The sequence below is a fragment of the Penicillium verhagenii genome (assembly GCF_028828195.1).
Source record: "Penicillium verhagenii strain IBT 33310 chromosome Unknown utg000011l_segment0_segment0, whole genome shotgun sequence".
Classification (NCBI taxonomy): Eukaryota; Fungi; Ascomycota; class Eurotiomycetes; order Eurotiales; family Aspergillaceae; genus Penicillium; species Penicillium verhagenii.
The window spans coordinates 94,868-115,334 of record NW_026643175.1 but is presented as its reverse complement, the minus strand read 5'-3'; the positions used below and the strand labels follow the sequence as shown (position 1 = coordinate 115,334).

Sequence of the window (20,467 nt, the reverse complement as noted above, 5' to 3'; positions counted from 1 at the left end):
CTGCAGCAGTACCTAGGCGTAACTGGTAGTATGCGAATAAAGAAATATGTACTAGTATGTATATTGAGATATAGTAAGTAAAAAGTAGTCGAATTCGATAGCTACTAGTAAAGCCTTGGCTTAAGGATATCCTTGATTCCCCCGGAACTCCAAGCTCAATTAATTCCACGCCAGAACATGAAAAATAAAGAATAATACATCCTCAGTCAAAATCCAATAAGAAAATAAAAGAAAAATCATGTGGTATCATGTAAGAAACTTCAATAAAAAACTTCATCGTCGCGATCCACCTTTGACGATACCATCTGAGCCCTTGCTGAATTTGACACGGCACTCTGGGCAGTACCATTTAGCCGTGCGGGAAGGCACCTCAGTTAGGCCAATGCAGTCAAGGTGGAACCATTCCCGATCGCACTAAGCGGAATTAGTAAGATGCACTGAAAATATCATGAGATTAGAAACTTACATCTTGGTTTTCACAGCAAATCATCGTTCCAAAGCTCACATCCCCACAGAGACAGTAGCGGGGCTCATTGGCATTAATTTCCTCAAGGACTCCGTCTTCGTCAACACGAACATCCTGAGAGTTGGGAATAAGCAGACGTTTCTTGCTAGGTTTGGCCTTGCGACGGCCGTAGCTCACGGCTGCACCGCCGTCTTGGCCAGATGAGACAGGGCCCGGAGCGGGGCGCTTGCGTCGGCGAGCTGGAGCGGGAACACTGGGAGCATGAGACGTCTCTCGGACTGGTGTCTTGCGGGCAGGAGTGGCGCTTTTGACACGCAAGTCTCGTCCACCAGATACAGCGACGGGGAAGGCAACTGCCAAGCCTCTAGGCTCGCTCAATGCCGCAGCCGCAGACCGTCTGGACGAAGGCCGGGTAACTGGTGGAGTAGGTGTAGCGACAGGCTTTCCGACGGATTTGGCTCCAGCAGAGCGTCGTGATCCACTTGGGGAGGGCAATGGAGGCGATACCTTTGCTTCGGCAGGTGCTTGGCTTACAATTTCAGGCAGCGCGGGGGCATTGGTCGCCTCTGCTGAACCTGATCCGCTGCTTGGCCCACCTCGGTCAGATTTGCGACGGGATTTTGACGACGGTACTAGAACAGGCTCATTTGCAGAAAGAGCTTTTATGGTCGAAGTCAAGAGATCGTCCTCAGCGGTATCCTCTTCACGTTTTCTCTTGCGGGATGGTCGGCTAGCTGGAGTCCCTTGAGCAGGAACTGGCTGTTTTACAGTAAGAAGCAGTTCTCCGCCGTTAGCTGCCGCTTCCCGTGCCAATAGCTCCCGCTTGAGCTTCTTCGCTTCGTTCAGCTTCATGCCTCTATTGCTTATCTTGGTGTCTTCCATATCTTTGGGTTTTGCGCCACGGTAGGTTTCTGCCAAGTTGTCACAGTCCAAAAGTGCAATGCCAGATTCTTCAGCCATTTGCTTAGCATTCACATAGTTATCCCAGCCACGTCCCATGATGGCTAACTCGCGGTGAATCATGACCTCGCTGGGCTGCCACATAGCGTTCTTCTTCATCTTTTTGCGTAGTTTGGTCATTTCATACTCGGTCAATCGGCCCCATGGAGCATGTTCACTGCCCGGCTTTGCATCTGGAGGCGGAGGTTTAAGCGAAGCAAGGGCATGGCTTGTCGAAACCACAACCCCTGAGCTAGGACGGCGTTGCTTCTCTTTCTTCGAGGGTCTGGATTTGGGAACAATCGGCAATTCCGCGTCCGCATCCGATTGCTCGGTACTGGCAATTGGAGAATCCGGATTAAAGTCTGCGAATTGCCCTCCTAGGCCCACGCGCCGCCTTGACTTTTGTGTTCCGCTCTTCTTGCGACCATCCAGGCGCAAGGTGATACGTGTTGTGGATGCACCGGATTTCTTATCCTTGCGCGCGCGCTTCGGAGTAGGTTCTGGCGGCGGAGATGGTTCTACCGAGGGTGGACGCGGTAGTGTCTCTAGCTTTTGTCGAATGCAACTCAAGCGGTCGAAGTGGCGATCCACAACATCGTATAGACGGCAGGCTTCTGCATAGGCGGATTCACGTGCATTAATTGCGCGGTCTAACTGATGAGATACTTGGTGGCGTAGGGAGATGGGGTTTGGGCGTTCATCGGGAGGAAGGTTAGGGAGTTGGCCGTAGGTCCTGCTCAGGCTGTGTACTTCTTGTGCGGAGTCAAGGTAACGATCATCGAGGCCCTGGATGAGGGTTAGGGAGCGGATGAGATCGGCGGGAAGGTATTCGGTGTAGTCGATATAATCGGTTACAGTAGCTTGAGCGTCAGGATCGAAGGGGCCATCTAAGATGACCCCGCCGCTGTGGTCGGTTTCATCGGTCATTGGCATCCTTGCGGATTTAACGACGACGCGTTTTGTCAGCGACCGCAAGGATGAGCGAGTTCACGGAATGGATTTATTTCCAGCTGAATGGAAGGAGAACACGGACTGCGAAGCGCCCAATATCCAGCGAAATGTGATCAGGGTGAGGTCAGCTCAAGCTCCTGCATGTGCGGCGATGTGCCATTCAAATCGGGGTTCCCGGGTGGAGCCTGTTTGTTTTCCCTTATGGAAGCGGTGAGTAAGGGCAGTTGATCTATAAATAATGAAACCCACTCCATACATTCTAAGTAGGTCAAACTTTCTATCTTTTTAGCTGAAGATTTCTTTTTTTCATTTTTTTTCACAGGAGCAATAGATCATAGAATTGACTTAGAGTAGCCCCGATAGTAGATGATATGAATAAATGAACATGATGGTCACACCTATGCAACGACTTTGTTTCCGCGACAGCCTCTTAAACGGTATAGCCTGGTTTGCTCCTCACTCAATTCGGATTCGCGCCCTCGATAACTTGACGGTAAAACAAATCTAGTTTCAGGCGGGGGAAGGAATCCGTCTTCTGCATCTTCTGAGTTGTTACACATATCGGTACATAATCGGAACATCCTCACTGGACGCATGGGCGGCGGCGGGTTTTGATCATTGTATGGGCTGCCAAGTCTTCCAGCCAGGAAGTTTTCAAATTCTTGTTGAAGAATTTCAGATGGCTTTCTCTGCAGGTCTTGGGCGAAGGTGACATGGCCCTTCTTCTGTGTTTTTTCTGCCAAATCAAAGAATGCCTTCAGTCTCTCTTCGTCGGCAAGATCAACAAGCTGAATAGGGGCATCGCCCAAGAGTCCAAATAATCCTGTTTTTCTGCAATATCTGGCGCTGGCATGTATAACAATGGTTTTTGTAATGACCACCAAGTTGGGTATTCCGCTAAGAGCCTCTGGGCAATGGAAGCATATATTATCCAAGTTCAGAGAACCTCCTTGTGCAGAGTTCTCCGCATGCCAGGCAAGATATGCGATTGCAGAATAATATTCATTTCCATGCGGAAAGCCATTAGAGTCATTCAGGTGCACCATATCTCTGGATGGATCAATAAAGCCCTTTGTGATTTCAGCAGGGCCTTCATCTTCCCACCGGGCGTCTTCGAGCATTTCTCCATGCGGGCGTAAGACGCGACTTTGCAAAGCCACAGTGCGAGACTCATAGCATACACGGGAGATGGCCGGTGGCCTAAGGTTGGCATGCGTTGTCATTTGAGCCCCGCAGATAAATGCAAAGTCGCCTTCATCGGGCGCGTAATGAACCTTGTCCAGCTCGTGTATTCGATGCGGTAAACACAATTTCCAGATCATGATTCGCAGCTCTGGCGGAAGGTCCAGGAAGCGCGAGAAAGCACCAACATCATCGCCGGAGGTCGTCATTGGCGTGAGCGGTATATGTAGGTCGTATCAGTGGTTCGGATTCCGGGCCAAGAGGACGGAGATATTGGAGATTCACTCGGCAGTCTAAGAACACAATCTGAAAGAGTCTGTAGATCACGTAAGTGCTCAGTGATGCTGATCATGAATATTCGCTAACTCATCGTAATAGGTAAAGGAATTTAATACAAAAACAGGTCATCTGGATCCTAAGACAGGTTGGGCTTTTTTTAGGAGTTTATCAAAACTTCAAACCACAGCGCTAGAGGCTAAAAAAACAACCCTTTTATTACTAAGTCTAGTTTTCTGTTCTCCGTACTATTTCAATATTCCGAAATGTCTTCCTACCTATTCTCCTAGCTATGATAGCTATCCTCCTAACTATCTTTCTAACTGTCTTTCTAACCATCTTCCTAGCTATAGTTCCTAGTAAAGAGGAGAGCTATAATATAAGAGCCATTGAGCAGTGGGATATAAGGGTATATAAGAATTCCCTAAGATAGGAAGGACTATTATGCGTAAGTAATAGTATATCTAGTGGAAATTGAGGAAGTTTACTATTCATACTGTCTTAGGATCCAGTCATATTCAAATGTTAACATGTCTTCCATCCATGCTAGTAGTACTAGTAAAATGGTATATTTGCCCCTAAGAGATACTTGAAATGTTCAAAATACAGATACAATATTACCAAACCGAAGAGCCTTGGATTTGAAGCTTCAAGTTATACATATACTCTACTAGTGTACATCCAAGAATGTTAGGTCTTGTACTCTAATCAATACTCCTCCATCATAGGCCAGAACCGCTGCTCCAGCCATACAACCTGCCTCCACCACTCCAAACACCGACCCCGCATCATCTCACACTCTTCAGCCCCCTTACACTGACTAGCCAAAATATTCAAAACCTCCCCAATGCGATCCACAAAAGCCTCAAACTCATCGCTCGACCAATTAGGAATAAACTTCTCCCGCAACGCACCCCCATCCGCATCCCGCGCCCCATCATCCTTACCCTCCCTCGCCTTCAAAAACGCCGCAGCATACTTCCAAGCCCTCAAATAACACACCTCCGTCGCCCACAAAACAGTCAAGCCCTCAATAACCGGCACGCCCGCACTCCCCGCCGACATAAACATATCAATATACGCGCGCGTAATCCTCGTCGCCGCAAAGAAAACCGGCCCGCCACGCTCCAGCGGCTCCAGCGAAGCCGGCCGCCCCCCAGCCCCAGACGGCACAACCGGCTCGCCCTCCGGCGTAAACGCAATTGGATTCTTATTCTTGACACCAGCCGCCGACGCAGCCGCAGACGCATGGCACACGTCCCCAGCGCTCTGCACCTGGCACTCGCCCTGCGCCGCACAGAGGCGGTGGAGGATACTGTCGCCGGAATCGAGCTCGCCGGATTCGATGGTCGAGAGCGGCAGGTCGAGCTCGTCCTTGCTGGTGCCGTAGCCGCCGGTCTTGCTGCTGCCGATCACCTTGCCGCCCATTGGGCCTGCGGCGCCGGTGAAGCCGGGACAGGAGCCTGAGCCCGTGGTCGAGATGCCGGCGGAGGTGGTGATGCAGCCGGAGCCGTTGACGGCGAGGCAGTGGCCGCCTTCGTCGACGGAGATGGCGGAGAGATCGAGCCCGTATTCCTTTGCGGTGGACTCGAAGAAGCGGAGCTCGGTGCGGATATTGACGAGGGCGTCGATGAGGATGTCGACGGCTTGTTGGTCTGCTGTTGAGGCTTGGGAGGCTTTGGGGTTTGTGGAGCGGGCGTCTAGGCGGATTTTGGAGAGGAGTTGGCCCATGAAGCGGATGTAGGATTGTGCGTATAGTCTATCTTGGGAGAGCCATTGGGAGAGGATTGGTTTGGGGAGGGTGCCGCGGCCGGCGGCGGCGAGGAAAGGATGGTTTGTTGCACGGGTGAGGGATTGGGGGGAGCTTTCGAGGAGCCAAGTTGTTAGGGGGCCTTGGCTGGACATTTTGGAGTTGATTGGTGTGGTGTGACTTGTCAATTCAGGGGTGGAGGATGGTGGGGTGTGTTGTTTTGATAGTTGAATTTTTGGAGGGGGGCGATGTAGTAATAACGGCCCTAAGATCGGAGCTGGAGTGGGTCTGATGTGGTTATGGCGTCAGTGCGACCCTGAACTAACTTAAGCTTATTGGGTACTTTGCAGAATATACTCCTGCAAGGCGTACTAGTCTCTTGTACCCTTTGCATATGAGCTGACCAGAAAAAGCATAAGAGAGTTGGGTGTCTTTTTGGTTATACTCTTAATCTCAACATTTGAATATGCTACAATATCATTACGCCCGATGCCCCGCAATACCTCTATGGTATGGGGGCGGGGTAAAAGAATCTATTAGGTAGCAGTAGTACAGACTGAAACATACTAGCTTTGCGTGTGGCATATTGCATGTTGATATCATACATTGCTAACTGCTCATACATACATAGCCACCGTGGCTCAGATTCTCGCACATCAAACCAAGCAAAAAAGACAGCCGTGAGCCCAAAAAGAGATAAAAATGCCCAACCCAAAGCCAAAACACCAAACCAAGCACCGAGCCCGTCAATGAAAAGCAAACATAGAAAGCAAAAGATAAAAGATACGCAGAATCATGAGTCAGCCACCCAACACCGGGTTATGCGGTCAAAAGTTGAAACAAAAAAAGGGACAGTAAACACGTAGCATACAACAATCTGAGTGAACATGTTATACATCACTGGGGCAAGAGAGTCAGGAAGAGAAATGGTTAGGTTGCAGTGGCACGTGCAGCATTGCTCAATTGTCGATGATATGAACCAATGGGTTGGAAACCACTAGAAAGTCTGGACATTAGTGACTGTTTACTTTATTTGAAGGGTGGAGCCGATGGAAGAAAAGAAAGACCAGGGGTAGCATACCGAGCAAGATCAAAACCATTATCATCCTCTTCCTCCTCTTCCTTCCGTGAGACAGCCGGTCCCATATCCGACGCATCAGATTGTAGCGGCGGCAGTGTCCTGCTAGAGCCAAGTCCATTGGATGTCCCTGGCTTGCTGGGACTAGCCAGGTTTGGTGGAGGGGGGCTAGAACTAGGGAAACCGCCAATGATACGATCCCGATCACTGCGTTCGCCCTTCAATGGACTCATGTCCGGCACCGGGCGTGCAGGGGTACTGCCAATATCGGCGAACTTCCAGAACTGAGCCGGTGAGCTCATGGGCATGAATTTTGATGGAATCTGGGCAGTGCTTGGAGGAGGGAGGCGGGGTTGCTGTCGTTGCGGGGCGGGCGTGATCATAGATGAAGGTCCCTCATCATAGTAAGATGAGGAAAGCACTGGTGGTGATCCGGCCACGTTGTCTGACATTCCGTATGGGGCAAGGTTGTTACTTGCGTTCGGCGCTCTGCTGGCCTCGGCAGTGCTGCGTGTGCGAGCAGGAAGCGGAGAAGGTTCTTCGTAGCCGGCCTGCGGATCCATGTGTCGCAGTGGGTGGTCGGAGCCGGCACCACGGCCGGCCCGCGAACCACGCTCCGGAGTGAAAGCCTCAATGGGGGCGACGGGGAATGAGCTGAATCCGGGGGATGAGACGGGCGGGGACTTTTTAGCGGTGGCTGGGAAGGAAGTATCGATTGATGATGGGATGTGAGTTGCACGTGCGGACGAAGGAGGCTCCTTGGTCGCCGGCGATGACGGGGCCGACGATTGGTTACCCTTCCGTGCTTGCTTTTTCCGATATTCATCACGGTACTCGGCAGCAATCTGCCACTTCATTCCCTTGCCCGGCTCATCGGTCCGACGTGGAACTTTCTGGAAAGCCTTGTTCAAGGAAAGATTGTGGCGAATGGAGTTTTGCCAGCCGCTCTGGGAGTGTCGATAAAAGGCGTATCGGTCCATGATCCAATTGTAGATACTGTTGAGGGTAAGCTTCTCCTCTTCGCTGGAGAAGATAGCTTGCGCAATCAATGAAGCATAGCTGTACGGAGGCTTAAGATCCTTAGCCGCATCTTGACTATAGTCGATCTCTTCAGTACTCTCCATCATCATACCCCGGTTGTAAAGTGGGGACTGCTTGACCGTGCGCGCGCCCGACGTATCCGGGGAGCGGGGAGGTGGCGTCACATTGCGCTTCAGGAAGTTCGGGGGAGGCGCCAAAGAAGGCCCACCAGATGAAGAGGGACGCGCCGACTCCGTTGCCTGCGAGACTTGCAGCTGGGGATGAGCATGTTGCGACGCATCCCAGGCTATGGAAGCCGGGTCCGGTTCCTGACCACTCGCAATGCGCTGGGCGCGCTCGATAAAAGCGGGTTGAACATTGGGGACATCACCGGGAGTGACGAACATCATCTGGGTATTAGCGACCTCAATGATATCACCACAAGATAGGATCGCATCGACACCCCGCTTCAGCATCAGATTGTTGAGACGGACACCATTGCGACCATTCACCCGGATATGCCAGGCGGGCGCCGACTTGCCATCATAGAAAATCTCCGCATGAAGCCGCGACACAAATTTGCTCGGACCTAAATCCACATCGACATCTGGGAGTGAACGAGCGGCAATGGTGACTGGACTGGACTGTTCGGCGGGGTGTTGCTCGCGGTCTGGTTCGCGACCGATGTTGACATGCAGGGACTTGACGTAATAGGTCCAGTCGCGGCCGGCGATTTTCGCATAGGCTTGAACACATTGTTTGTTCTCGGTCTTGGTGTTGGAGAAGTCGCGCGTGACGCGCAGTTCCTCGCGCGGAATATTCAGGTATGAGATCACCAGGTCGACCACATCTTGAGGGGCTGTCGGTTCATGTTCAGCGGCGGAGTCTTCGTCTTCGTCGGATTCGGGCGCCGCTTTGATAACGGTTCGAGATGGTGAGGCGCGGCGCTCAACCTATCATTCGAGTCCTTGTCAGCGATTGTTTTTTTTTTTTTCTTACACTTCTTGTGCTTCGGAGGGTGCGGCCTCGGACCGACGGATCCTATCGCCACTGTTATCGGAACTCACCTTGCGTTTCTTTGCAGAGGGACGAGTAGGCGACGAGTCTGGTGCCTCTGCGTCGGATGTTTCCTGCAGTTGGATTTCCTTCCGGCGCGCACGCCGGCGATTTGACAACGGCATCTCGGTCACTTTTTTTTGGAGGATAGAGGCGGAGGTCGGTTTTAGGTGAGAGGGGTTTTGCCGCGAATCAGTACCGGAATGGTGAGCGTGACAGTTTTCGGAATTTTCAAGAATGTGGGCAATGTAGCGGTTTGGAGGTTCGAATACTCCGCAGATATTCCACGGCGGGGCAAACAAAAGGTGAGGTTAAGAGAGGGTGAGAGAGAGGCAAGATCCCAGGACAAAGAGAAAATAAAAAATAAAAAACACAACAGACCAAGTCTGGATCCGGATTTCAGCGCCCCAGTTTCGGAGACACTTTCAGAGAGGTAGAACCAGAGAATGAAGTCAGTAAGAACCAGCCGGTAGAGTCTGGATTTTGCCACCTTCAAGCCCCAAGAAAAAAGGTTTGAAGTAAAAAAAAATCCAATAAAAAATTGAAGAAACCAAAGATGACCCCCAAGCTCCGAAACCGAAAATCGCAAAACACACAACAACCAAGTGGAGGAGATTTTGGGAAGTGTAAATCAAGTGGCTGGGGATGTTGGTTATCGATAATCCCTACGATCGACGCGATGGCGTCTGTTTGGGGGTGACCGCCTTGTCGCGTGGGGAGCGTGTGATGTTTTTGTTTCTTTTTTCTCACCTTATCATCTAGTATAGATCACAGAGACAAGGTAAAAAAGAAAAAGAAAAAAGAAAAAGAAAAAGAAAACATCAATGGGAAAGAGAAAGAAGAAAAAGAAAAACAGGGGAATTAAGAAGGTCCAATGTATTCTAAAAGAAATCAAAAGAAACAGAAAACAGATGCTAGTTCGAAGTGCGCCCGTTTGGCCGTAAACAGTGGTGGAGTCGCTGTCACGACGGTGTATAATACCAACCGATTGTCAAGGAGAAGCTAAGAAAACCCCACGATAACCCAGGGACTTCTCCGGTAATACCATTACATACACATTACGTGCTCAGCGTGGGATCCACGATGTTGCCGAGTGCAGTTACAGAATGATCAGTTCATGGAAAACTTATCCTACGTTGGATGAGGGGCTGCCTTGGAAGATGCTGATCAAGGTATGATTGAAGACATCCATTGGGATCCGCTCAAGGTCTTGATAGGAACTGCAGAAGAAAAAAGAGATTCTTGTCAACTCTGCTTTTGCCCAGCTATAGTATCCCCTATACATAGTACATTTTCTAGATCTCTCGACTTCATTCATGCAAGCCACTGGTATTCTCGGCTTGACAATGGCACCCCTGGCAATTAGAAATCAAATCATCCCTGCAAGGTTTAGTCACCTTCTATTGACGGCTTTAATCGTTTGCGTCACAGGGCCCCCCGGATGCAGTTTAGTCTCTCGCCGTTGGAATGTTGCTTTCCCCCTTTAGGACTTGACATGTCGATCGGGCCTCACATCACCCAAATCCGGGGACTATGCCAACAAGATCATAGACAAGCGAAAAAAAACACATCGGATAATCAACAGATCATGTAACCTTAATTGTGCCAAGGAGAAGATCTCGATCGATTCTAAGACCGATCAGGTCTTCCGTAGCTACGTACTTCCATAGTTACGCTACCCCACATAAGAAATAGGGATATTTGGATGCAAACAACGTGAAAGCTTGTAAATAAACAGTGTGTGCAGTTTTGTTGCTACAGATGAAGAAGGTGGAGAAGTCTGGTCAATCCAGGTGACACTTGGAGAAAACAATAATGAAAAAGAAAAGGCAAAGGCAAAGGAGAGAAGAACAGTGAGTATAAGACAGGCATCGTCCACCGATGAGAAAGGGTTAAGCAATGGACTCCAGGGCCGTTGCTTACAAAGGCAAGATAAATAAGAAAATAGATAGAGAAGTAAAGGGGAAAAAAGAAAGACGAGTAGAACGGAAGTAGAACAAATTGGTCATGACAGCGTTAGATGAGAAAAGGACAGGATCGGTCCAATTTTTTCATGCCCCTATTCATCGTCACCGGGCATCTTAGCGTCTCCGTCTTCATCCAGCCCACGAAGGGTCGGGTAGGAGACGGTCTCCACAGGCTCGGATTTGAATTCCTCCTTAGATGGCTCGGAGGAGGCACGTGCACTGGCAATCTCGATACCTTCCATAGCCCCATCAATCGGGGTAGAAGAGTTGCTTTCCTGCCCAGAGCCAGGGGTAAACAGATCGGCCTCCAAGAGCTCGGAGACGAGACGACGTAGGTTCTCAAGCAAGCGAACCTTCTCCACCCAGGCAACATTCACATCGCGCTCGGCCACTTCAGTAGCAGCCTGAGCAGTCCGCTGAGCAGCTTCCTGATCAGGATCAGAAGAAGTGCCAGACAGAGCAGGGTCAATCAGACTTTCTGAGATATTCATGTGCTCCTTAGTCGGAGTGCGTTCTCCGTCCGCCTTGCTATCATGCGAGATATCCATTTGACTATTGTCAACTTGGCGGTCTGCCGGGCGCGCACGCTGCAAAGTGCCTCCGGTATAACGACGACGGTCATCATTATCGAAAGCACCGAGAGTTGACGGAGGAGCAGCACCGGAGGCAGTGGGGTAGCCAGCGCCCATGCTATCAGACATGCTGGCGGATGGGAGACGAGGGTACATGCCTGGGCCACTCTCATGCGGTGGAGAAACACGGTGGTTGTGCATAGAGATGGGAGAGCGGTTGGAGGTGTAAGATTGAGCGCTGGAAGGAGGAGTCAACGCCGGAGTACCGACAGAAGGGGAGTGTGCCTGCATCATGGGCGCAGAGCTAGTGGCTGATGCGTGGCTAGGGGGTAGCTGGGTTGGCGGAGAATGAGTGGCACGGTAGTGCATGCCAGGGTGCACGTAGTGAGCACCGGGCTGCGCAACACCGGCGGCAGCCACGTTCTCGTCACTCTCGTAAATTGTGTTTTGCATCTGCTCCAAGAACTGATCAATGTTGATGAGATCGTTCTTGGTACGGACGTTGGACATTGGGGGCAGGTGGTAGGCAGGGGCTTGAGAGCCACCAGGGCTGTACCCGCCACCTCCACCCACGGCAACGCCGGTCGGCATGGGCTGGTACTCGGGTACGGGTCCATTCAAAATTGGGAGCTGGAGGGCCTGCAGACCCAGCAGACGCTGGCCAACAGCGGCATATGAGTTCGGATCAAACTGGCGGCGCTTGAGATCTCCAAAGAACTCGTTCAGCGCATCATATCCACGCTTGCGGTCATAAGAGGGGGCGCCATCATGACCCTGGCTGAGGGCATAGTAGACATTGCCATATGAATGCGGATTGGCGGGTGGGGGTGGTGCCTGGTGTGTCTGATAGTACTGGGGTGCGCCATGGGTATAGGCCTGGTTAGGGACCCCGTTGATGGGGCTCTCGAAGTAATGAGTAGCAGCGGCATATCCCTTGGGGTTTTGAGGGAACATCATATCCGGGTGGTGATGCTTGAGCCCGGGCTCAGGTGACCGAATTTCCGAGTCATCAGCATGGGTCTTGACATGCTTCTTCAGATCTTGAGGACGCTTGAAGGCCTTGCCACAGAAATCACACTTGTGTGGCTTCAGGGGCACGTGGACTCGAATGTGCGAGGTGATGTGATCGCGCTTAACAGTGGTAGTGTTGCAAGATCCCCACTGGCAAGTCAAGTTCAAGTTGTTTGTGCTCTTGCGACCGACATGGCGCTCACAGACATGTTCCTGTTTTGAAAACAATCGCTTGTTTAGTATTTCACCCAGAGATCTTCAGTAATGGGAGCAGCGATGATCTTACATATAGTAATTCGGCAGTCGGACTCTTCTCCGTGCAACCCACCCACTGGCAAGGGAGCTGTTCGCCGCCATTCATGGAGTTGTTGATGGCGGCGGTGGCGGCGGCAGCGGTCGCGGTAACCGAGGCGGTCGGAGTGGTGGTGACCTGAGCTATAGGGTGTGTCTGGTCAACCGGGACCGACGGCGCCAGTTGAGGAGTTGAAGTTTGGGGAATATTGTTCTCCGACATGATGCCAAGAAACGGGGAGTCTTGTCGTGCTGGCGGGATGCCCAGGCACAACGCTTTATCAAAAATGGACCAAGAAAAAAAAGAGGGGGGGCGAAGAACACCAGAATATGTAATCTGGCCACCAAAATGCTTAACGAGGTCACACAGAGGGATTTTTATTATGCCAGCGTGTTTCCAAGTTAATTAGAGAAAAGCAAAATGGGAGATGGGAAAAGAGGAAGAGATGGATTATAGGGAAAGCGCGTAAGAAGGGGGGGACTCCGCAGAGAGGATAATAAGCCGAGCCTTTGCCCAGAGCCCTTTTGCCGGGGCGGAGGGACAAGAAAGGGACAAGCACGGACAACACCGGGCCAAGAGTTAATGCGGGTCTTCCAAGAGATGGCGTTGGATGGTGCACGATGACTGGTCAGCTCTCGAAAAAACAGGGGCTGTGCACTTTCTTTCCTATTAGGATGTTGTTGAGAGAAATATGGTATATTAGGAGAGAAATCCGGAGAGTTTTGTACTGAACACATTTTGCTCCACGATAATGAACATCTTCCCATACTAACTATCTGGTACTACTTGTATTTAAACCACACCTGTACCGTAAAATCCATGTGCAAACACTGCAAATTCCTATTCTGCTCTTTTTCTCTCGGTGTCTTCCCCAATCGGGTCAAGCGCAGGACTAAAATTCCCCCAAATTTACCAAATTTACCCAATTTAGTATGTGTCCACGGGTCCTGCGTACCAAAAATGTAAATGTATCAAATGTACCAAATTTACGAGGTCAGCCCATAGGGAAACCCTATCCTATCAAGCAAGAACGACAGAAAATTGCAACAGGTTCCTTTCTAGCCGGGAAACATGGATTAAATGTTATTCAGTGGCAAAACAATCGGGGTCACTTGCCAAGCGTCGTCAGCCATGGCCATCCATCCTTGGCAGCCAAGGTTTTCCTCTTTGCCAATTCCCGCTCCGAAGCCCCCAATCCCAGTGTCTCGGCACGTTTTTGGCACTTGGCATCCCTTCTTCCTTGTACCATGAATGTCGTTGCCTATTTTTCGAAGCCCCTCTTCCCCCACTGTGGTGATGTGTCGATTTTGCTCATCTATTTTCGTATCCGAATGGGGCCGGAAGTCAAGACTCGGGGAAGATAGGATCCTAGATCCGGGGTATATCGAAGTAATCCAGCACTGCAATATACATATTCAGGAATTGCAGAATCAGTATGTATTGAAGCACTATGTAACACGCTATATACCAATCAACGCCATCTACAACAACAATAACAAGGTCAACTGGTCCCTACCCCGGTCCCAATGTTAGTAGGTAGAACAAAATAAGCAGTGCCAGTTACACCAGTGTAATGCAACACAGAACCCTCCCAAGCATTCCATGAAGATACCTCAAGTGCTTGTGAGAACCCAAACAACGCCTCTCCCGGGCCAAATTGGCAACCCTCTAAGCCCTCCAAAAATTACAAGAAAGAAAAAACCCTTGGGTCTATTAAAACACATAAAACGTCAAAGCACGTCCCTCTCAACCCCTTCGCGCCCGCATCGGCGGCTGATACCAACTCCAAATATTCAATCCCACCTTCGTCCCCGACGTAACCGGGTACGCGGCGTGCCAAGTCTCCTCATACCCCGACCCATCAGCCCGCAAATTCTCCCAAAAGATCGCATTCCCCTTAATAGGCTTGAACGTGATACCAGGTTTCTGCTTCGGAATTACCCCAGGAATCTGATCCTGTCCCTGAGCCTCGGCACCGCCTTCCTCGCACTCCAAAAATCGACACCACTGCTCCCCAGGCGGCATCTTCAGTCGGGGGAAATTCGTGCCCCCGCCCTCACAATCCGCACCCAGGTACACCATAAACGTACTCAGGCGGTCTCCACCGCGCGCGAGCGTCCCCGCCCAATCGTAGTGGTGCTGGTAGTGGCCTGAGGCGTTGTAGCGCTGTGCCCACATGCGCTCGATATGTAGATGGGGGCGCCAGCCCTGGAAGGCGCGCGCGCGGTCTTCGAGACAGCGGACTGTGTCGTCGCGGTCGAGGAGGGCGCGGTCTGAGAGGCGTTTGGTCGGGTCGACTTGTTCGGTTTGGCCGTCGTAGACGATTGAAGGGGTGTATTTGTTGAGGCTAGGATGAGTGATGGTATTAGTAGCTGATTAATTTCGGTTTTTATTATTTCTTTGCCCCCCTCCTCTATGCCCCTTTGCACGATGCCTTGAAAAGTGGAGGAGTATGGGTAGGGTTCGTGTATATGTAGGCTCACCTGATATCAACTAGGTGATCTGCTTCCTCGTCACCAAGGAAGTTCTCTAGGTATAGAATGAGTGGTGCGCGTGAAAGCAAATGCACTTTATATCCAGCAGGCTCGCCGGGGCATGTTTCTGGTACACCATCGTCCGGACTGATGAAACTGTCGTCTCTGAGTTCTGGTGCTGGACTTGAGTCTGGGCCAGTCCAGTAGTCGAATATGTTCTCGGTGTCGGAGGAGTGGGTCGTGGTGGTGGTGCGAGAGCCGAAGAAGGTTTGCAGGAGGGGAGAGAGGATGAAGATATAGACTGGGATGAAATATAGAGCCCATGTAACCAGGGTGGAAAGTTTCGGGAGGGATGACATTCTGAATAGATAGGAAATTGGATATTGTATGATATGAGAGGTAGATTGTTCGGGTCTCTTGAAGAGCTCATGCGATGCGACCGGTAGAGGATTTGCGGAATGTTTTGGTTGAAATGTTGGGTGTTTGGCGGTCGATATTCTCAATTGCTATCAATGCTGTGGTATGAACGTCCCAATTAATGGGTTGTTGTTAGGCATAGCCATGTTTAAATGGGGGGAAAGTTGTCTTGGAGGATGGGGTGATTCGGGCGTGCGAGGATCACTCAAGTGGGTCTGAAGCTCATCCAGGCTAAACCCGTTCCAGGCTATGACATCTGGAAGATCAATGTCATCTAGTAGGTGTCACACGTAGTGCTTAACTTCTAGAAATAAATCTCATGTTGTTTAATCCATGAAAACATTACTAATCATTTATGGCGATCGCTAGATCAATCTCCTAAATAGTGCTGTATATCACAAACTAACCTGTTACAAAAAGAAAAAGCAGGCCCATAACTACTACGTAACGCCAACCAGGTATAAACATATTTTTCTTTTTTGCTTTCTTCGTAAGTGCATTTCGTCGTAGATTCACAGGTTGTCAGGTTACATGCCGGCATTCATCCACTGGTTCCACTCATCGTTGGATGCGCCGTTACCAGGGCGGCAGTTGGTGTTATTCCCAAACAGGTCATCGAATGAGATGCCCAGATCCATGTTCATACCCATGTTATTCTCGTCAAGGCCCATGGTAAAGTCTGGAAGTCCATTGGAAACCGGTTCTTGCTGCATAGGCTGCTGCTCAGAAGCTAGATTGCCGTTTGTCGGTTGGAAGTTGTAACCTTGCCAGACAAAGTTCTGATTAGGGATGGAGACCAGGTCAGGGCTACTTAGAGCTTCGGTCGGGGTATGACTTTGGGAAATTGGGGACTGAATTCGAGGCGAGTTCAATGATTGTGGAGGGGCGTGGAGACGACTGGGCACTGAGGATTTGAAACCGGATGTTGCCCCAAAGCCGGGAAGCGTCGAGAAGTCAAATCCGGGAGTGCTGATACTCGGGTCGCTTGGTGAATTCGCCATTCCTGACTGTGAAGCAGAGTCGAATGGGAATTGAGCGGAAGCCATGCCGGAGCGGTCATGGCGGAAGTGATCGTCTTCCAGGGTAGACATAGGCTGAGTAGGATACGCGAACGGATCGTCAGAGGGAAACATGATGGGCATGAGATCGGGAAGGTTGTTTGGATTGGTAGACTGCTGAGACCACACAAAGCTTGACGGTTCCTGGTTGGCAAGGGTAGCGTTTAAAGAGCTAGAGGCCATGGGTTCCGGGGTGGCCATGCTTTCTGTCAATAGCTCAGGTGTCGAGGCCAGCCACGCCGAGTGCGAGCCGTTATCAACGGGGCGGTTGTTCATAGCTTTGGGGTTATCCATACTCTTTTGTCGACGAGTAGAAGGGTCCGGAATCTGAGAATGTTGCATCAACTGGGTGGGGAAGGTGCTTGAGCGATGAGGCAAGGTGGTTTGGTCTGAGGGAAGCTTGATAGGTTCTGGCTCCATGGAAACGCTGGATGGAGCGGGTCGCTTCAAATTCACTAGAGGTTTCGAGCCCTGGCGATTCTTCAACATTTCGGGCAATGTCTTGAACAAACACTGCAATATTGATTAGTAAGGGGGGAGGGGAACACCGAATGAATAGGGTCACACTTACATTCAAGCTCTGAGAGCACCGGTCTGCTGCCATGCTTTTCTTAGCTAGCCCGGCCAAGGTGGTTTTGCCTTCCATGGCATCCTTGAGAACGCCATCCTTAGCGGTGGGAGAATCAGGATTTTCAACCACGAAGAAAATCAAAGAAAGAATGGCGAAATAGGTTGTGTACATGGTGAACCAGAATGATCCATTCAGGAGACCCCTCTTGTGCATTCCAGTGGTGATGTGAACAATATTTCGAGACACACTGACGCAAGCCGCAGCACAGGCGTAAGAACGCTTATCGACGCCCCGAGCTTGGGACCCACCCGATACATAGTGTAAGAATGGACGATACATGACCATCTGTACGTGTGCATAGCTGATTCGGAGCAGCTGACGAATCCTATAGAGCTTATCAGCCAAATTTATCCTGGAATGCGGTCATGCTGATGTGCGTTGGGCAGGTGCTTACCTTTCAAGTTGTGGAGACACTTCTGTACCGGGGCGGAGAGCTGGTGGTAGTTCCTCCATCCAATTTTGAAGATCGCGCTCAATTTCTCGGATTTTGGAATGGCTGACCATGTATCGCTGATCAAACTTGGAGCGATATTTCGCATTCTTCACCGGGTAAATATACTTGACCACCTTCAAAATAATGTTGGAAAGGCGAGTATGCGCATTTGGACCAGCCATCAGAGGAGTGTAGTCCGTGGGCATTTGAATGATCCCTTCCGCAGTAATGAATTCTCCATCAACTTCCAAGGGGTGTTCTTGGTCAATATCATCGTCACTGAGCATCTGTGGCAGACCAAGAAGTGTGCTGACATAGACATCCATCTTGCGTACCACCCAAAATATGCGCTTGCGGAGCTCTCGCTCAATCGGGTTGAAGTCCGCAATCACGTTACGGTGCAGACCCAATCGCAGTGCTGAGCGGAGCGCAATACCCACATAAGAATAACACGTACTAAGCTTGGCAGAGGATTGAAGGAAGAGAACCATGAAGCAAATCGCTTGTAAAGAGGTCAGATCTCGGCAATCTGTAACCTCCAAAAGCTGTCTTCCAGCTTTGAAGAATTGAAATCTTGAAAAAAAAACATTAGTTATTGTTTGTTCTTAAGAAGGAAAGCAGGCTTAATTGAGAAACTTACCCTTGGCCGATGGCTCCCTCGTAACCAGCTAGGTCGAGGGTACCTACTCCGTCATCTGAAAACAAGCATCCCACTGCCATTACAATAAATAGCAGCGGTAGAAAAGAGTTCTCCTCATTGGTATATTGATCAGGGGATTTATCGTAAATGCGCTCGAGGCTGGCGAAGAAAGATGGCTCATGAATGAAGCGCATCAAGCTACAAGCGTCATCTAGCGCATTGTGACACAAGCGTCGTGCAACGACCCGAGACGGCAGATCGTGTGTGGGGGGAAAAGGCGAATCTTGTGGGGAATCCGAGACTGATTTGGGGCTCTCGAGGGTTTGTGTAAGTCCGCCCGGTCGTGTTATAGGCAACTCGGTAGCACCCAGTTGTTTACGCAGACGGCGCATAAAGATGATGCCGGAGGTATGGCCATGGTAATCCCAGTGGCCCTGGTCATCGCGATCTAGACAGCCAGAGTTATCGACCATAGTTTCGAGCAATGACTCATCCCCGCCCTCAGGGGTTGGCTCGACCGGTGCCGCGGGGGGTTTTGGCGCGAGGGCCTCGGTCGGCGTGTGCTTCTCCTTCAGCGCGGTGACGAGTCGCTGCTCGGTGGCTCGTACGTCCAGTTCCGGATCATCGAGGTTAATATCCGGGAGGATTGATCGGAGGAGGGCCTCCGCCTTGTGCATGCGTACTTCGAGAGCTTCCACATATTGCGGGGCCGGGTTGCGACGACGGTTAGAGGGCTGGTCATACGTGCAGTCTGTGGAATGTCAGCCACGTGAAGGAGACTGGGATGAGAGAAGCAGAAAAGAACCAAGAAAAGAAAAAAAAGAAAGCAAAAAAAAAAAACGAAATGGGATTTCAGTGGTTCGCACCATAACTATAGACCGTACAGTGTGTACAGGGTTGTTTCCCGTCACACTTGATCTTTTTTCTACGGCATTCATCACAAGCGCGACCAACTCGTCGCCTCTTTTGCATGGGCAAGGACTGGTTGGTTTTGGGGTCTGCGGGGGAGGTCTCATGCGGCGAGAAGTCCTCTTCGTGCGAATAGGCATCCATGATGGAGGGATCATCCTCATTCTCGCCAGAATAAGGACCTGTCATGGTGGCCATAGCAGTGTAGGAAGTGGGAGAGACTGTGCTTCATGTAAGGAGAGCTTGGCGGGCGATCTAATTCAACAAGTTCTCGATCGCCCTCCTTGCCGGAACATTTGACAAGAAGAATAGATAAAAAAAGAAAGGGAAACAAAAAAAGAAAAAAGAAAATTATTAAAGGTGCTTGGAGCGACGAATGATAGGTAGAGTTAGAGACGGGATGTACGAAGATCGTCCAAGAGGATCGAAAGGCTGCGGCGATGATGAAATGATTAATTGGAAACCGAAAGCGGTGTAAAGTGGAGAGGAAACTTGGGTGGAATATTCTTTTATTCTTTTAAAGCTTGGCCTTTTTTTAATTCCTTTTTTTTCCCTTTGAACCTCTACAGGAGTTGTACTACAACTTGGAAAGGATTTACAGGTTACTTTGCCTCGGTGTCCAAGTACCCACTTGGACAAAGCAAGTTCAAACGTTGGGCTCTTTAGTACCTGTGACGGAGGTTCAAGGTCTTTCGGACATCCGGTGTTCGCGACGCCGACAAGCCCGATAAGCGGGGGTGCTTTTCTCAGGGTTTCTTTGGTGGTTGAGGCATTTTCGTATCGGCTTCCACTCCGATGATAGAATTTTCCCGGATTCTCCACTGTGGTTCTCGACTCGGCTGGCGTCGGTTTATAAGCTTCGGTGGGCCTTCCTATATGCCGAATGGGATCAAGTCAAGTTGCCTAGGTACGGAGTCGAGAGTTTGGGAATCTGCCGATTATTCCGTCGGAATCTCCAAATATTTGAACTATTGAAGCATCTAATCGGTAGTACTCTCAATGTTTAAAGAATGGGGTATATATACCTATAAAGTACATATTAATGTCCGCATGTACTCCACCGATCTATTTAAAATTCAACCTGTCAGGTAACATTCAAATATCGAAAGGGGAAAAAAATAAATGCAGAGACTTCGGCGCATTCGGTCAATGGCCTGCGGGTTTTTATCGCCGAGGTCAATCACCGATATATGACTCCCAAGTTTTTAGTAATTTGTGAACATTTCCAAGGTTGATGTGCACATGTGTACTTTATGGAGCCAACTTTGCACAGCCTGCTTTTCCATGGGAATATACTAGTTTGAGTATGGAGTAGTAACATGCCAAGGAACCTTCAATGTTG

The 20,467-nt window shown here is 50.3% G+C and overlaps 7 protein-coding genes across 7 annotated transcripts; all 7 read right to left on the bottom strand.

The window, feature by feature from the left end:
- Nucleotides 1-273: 273 nt before the first annotated feature.
- On the bottom strand, nt 274-2,341 carry N7466_010437 (putative PHD finger domain protein; the record flags this gene model as incomplete). The annotated part of the gene is made up of 2 exons (XM_057169826.1): nt 274-414; nt 467-2,341. 2 exons carry the CDS (start codon nt 2,339-2,341, stop codon nt 274-276), a joined length of 2,016 nt encoding a protein of 671 aa, XP_057016435.1.
- Nucleotides 2,342-2,757: 416 nt separating this feature from the next.
- Nucleotides 2,758-3,750, bottom strand: N7466_010436 (2EXR domain-containing protein; the record flags this gene model as incomplete). Its single annotated transcript, XM_057169825.1, has 1 exon — nt 2,758-3,750. The coding sequence occupies one exon, from the start codon at nt 3,748-3,750 to the stop codon at nt 2,758-2,760; it is 993 nt and encodes a 330-aa protein (XP_057016434.1).
- Nucleotides 3,751-4,525: 775 nt separating this feature from the next.
- Nucleotides 4,526-5,722, bottom strand: N7466_010435 (putative transcription regulator PAB1642; the record flags this gene model as incomplete). The annotated part of the gene is made up of 1 exon (XM_057169824.1): nt 4,526-5,722. The coding sequence occupies one exon, from the start codon at nt 5,720-5,722 to the stop codon at nt 4,526-4,528; it is 1,197 nt and encodes a 398-aa protein (XP_057016433.1).
- Nucleotides 5,723-6,596: 874 nt separating this feature from the next.
- On the bottom strand, nt 6,597-8,846 carry N7466_010434 (putative forkhead transcription factor Fkh1/2; the record flags this gene model as incomplete). The annotated part of the gene is made up of 2 exons (XM_057169823.1): nt 6,597-8,618; nt 8,733-8,846. 2 exons carry the CDS (start codon nt 8,844-8,846, stop codon nt 6,597-6,599), a joined length of 2,136 nt encoding a protein of 711 aa, XP_057016432.1.
- Nucleotides 8,847-10,780: 1,934 nt separating this feature from the next.
- pacC (putative C2H2 transcription factor PacC) lies at nt 10,781-12,785 on the bottom strand (the record flags this gene model as incomplete). The annotated part of the gene is made up of 2 exons (XM_057169822.1): nt 10,781-12,484; nt 12,558-12,785. The coding sequence occupies 2 exons, from the start codon at nt 12,783-12,785 to the stop codon at nt 10,781-10,783; spliced, it is 1,932 nt and encodes a 643-aa protein (XP_057016431.1).
- Nucleotides 12,786-14,309: 1,524 nt separating this feature from the next.
- N7466_010432 (oxidoreductase, 2OG-Fe(II) oxygenase family) lies at nt 14,310-15,396 on the bottom strand (the record flags this gene model as incomplete). Its single annotated transcript, XM_057169821.1, has 2 exons — nt 14,310-14,910; nt 15,047-15,396. 2 exons carry the CDS (start codon nt 15,394-15,396, stop codon nt 14,310-14,312), a joined length of 951 nt encoding a protein of 316 aa, XP_057016430.1.
- Nucleotides 15,397-15,981: 585 nt separating this feature from the next.
- Nucleotides 15,982-19,314, bottom strand: N7466_010431 (putative C6 transcription factor (Mut3); the record flags this gene model as incomplete). The annotated part of the gene is made up of 5 exons (XM_057169820.1): nt 15,982-17,025; nt 17,084-17,468; nt 17,538-18,149; nt 18,217-18,967; nt 19,146-19,314. 5 exons carry the CDS (start codon nt 19,312-19,314, stop codon nt 15,982-15,984), a joined length of 2,961 nt encoding a protein of 986 aa, XP_057016429.1.
- Between the last annotated feature and the right edge of the window lie 1,153 nt (nt 19,315-20,467).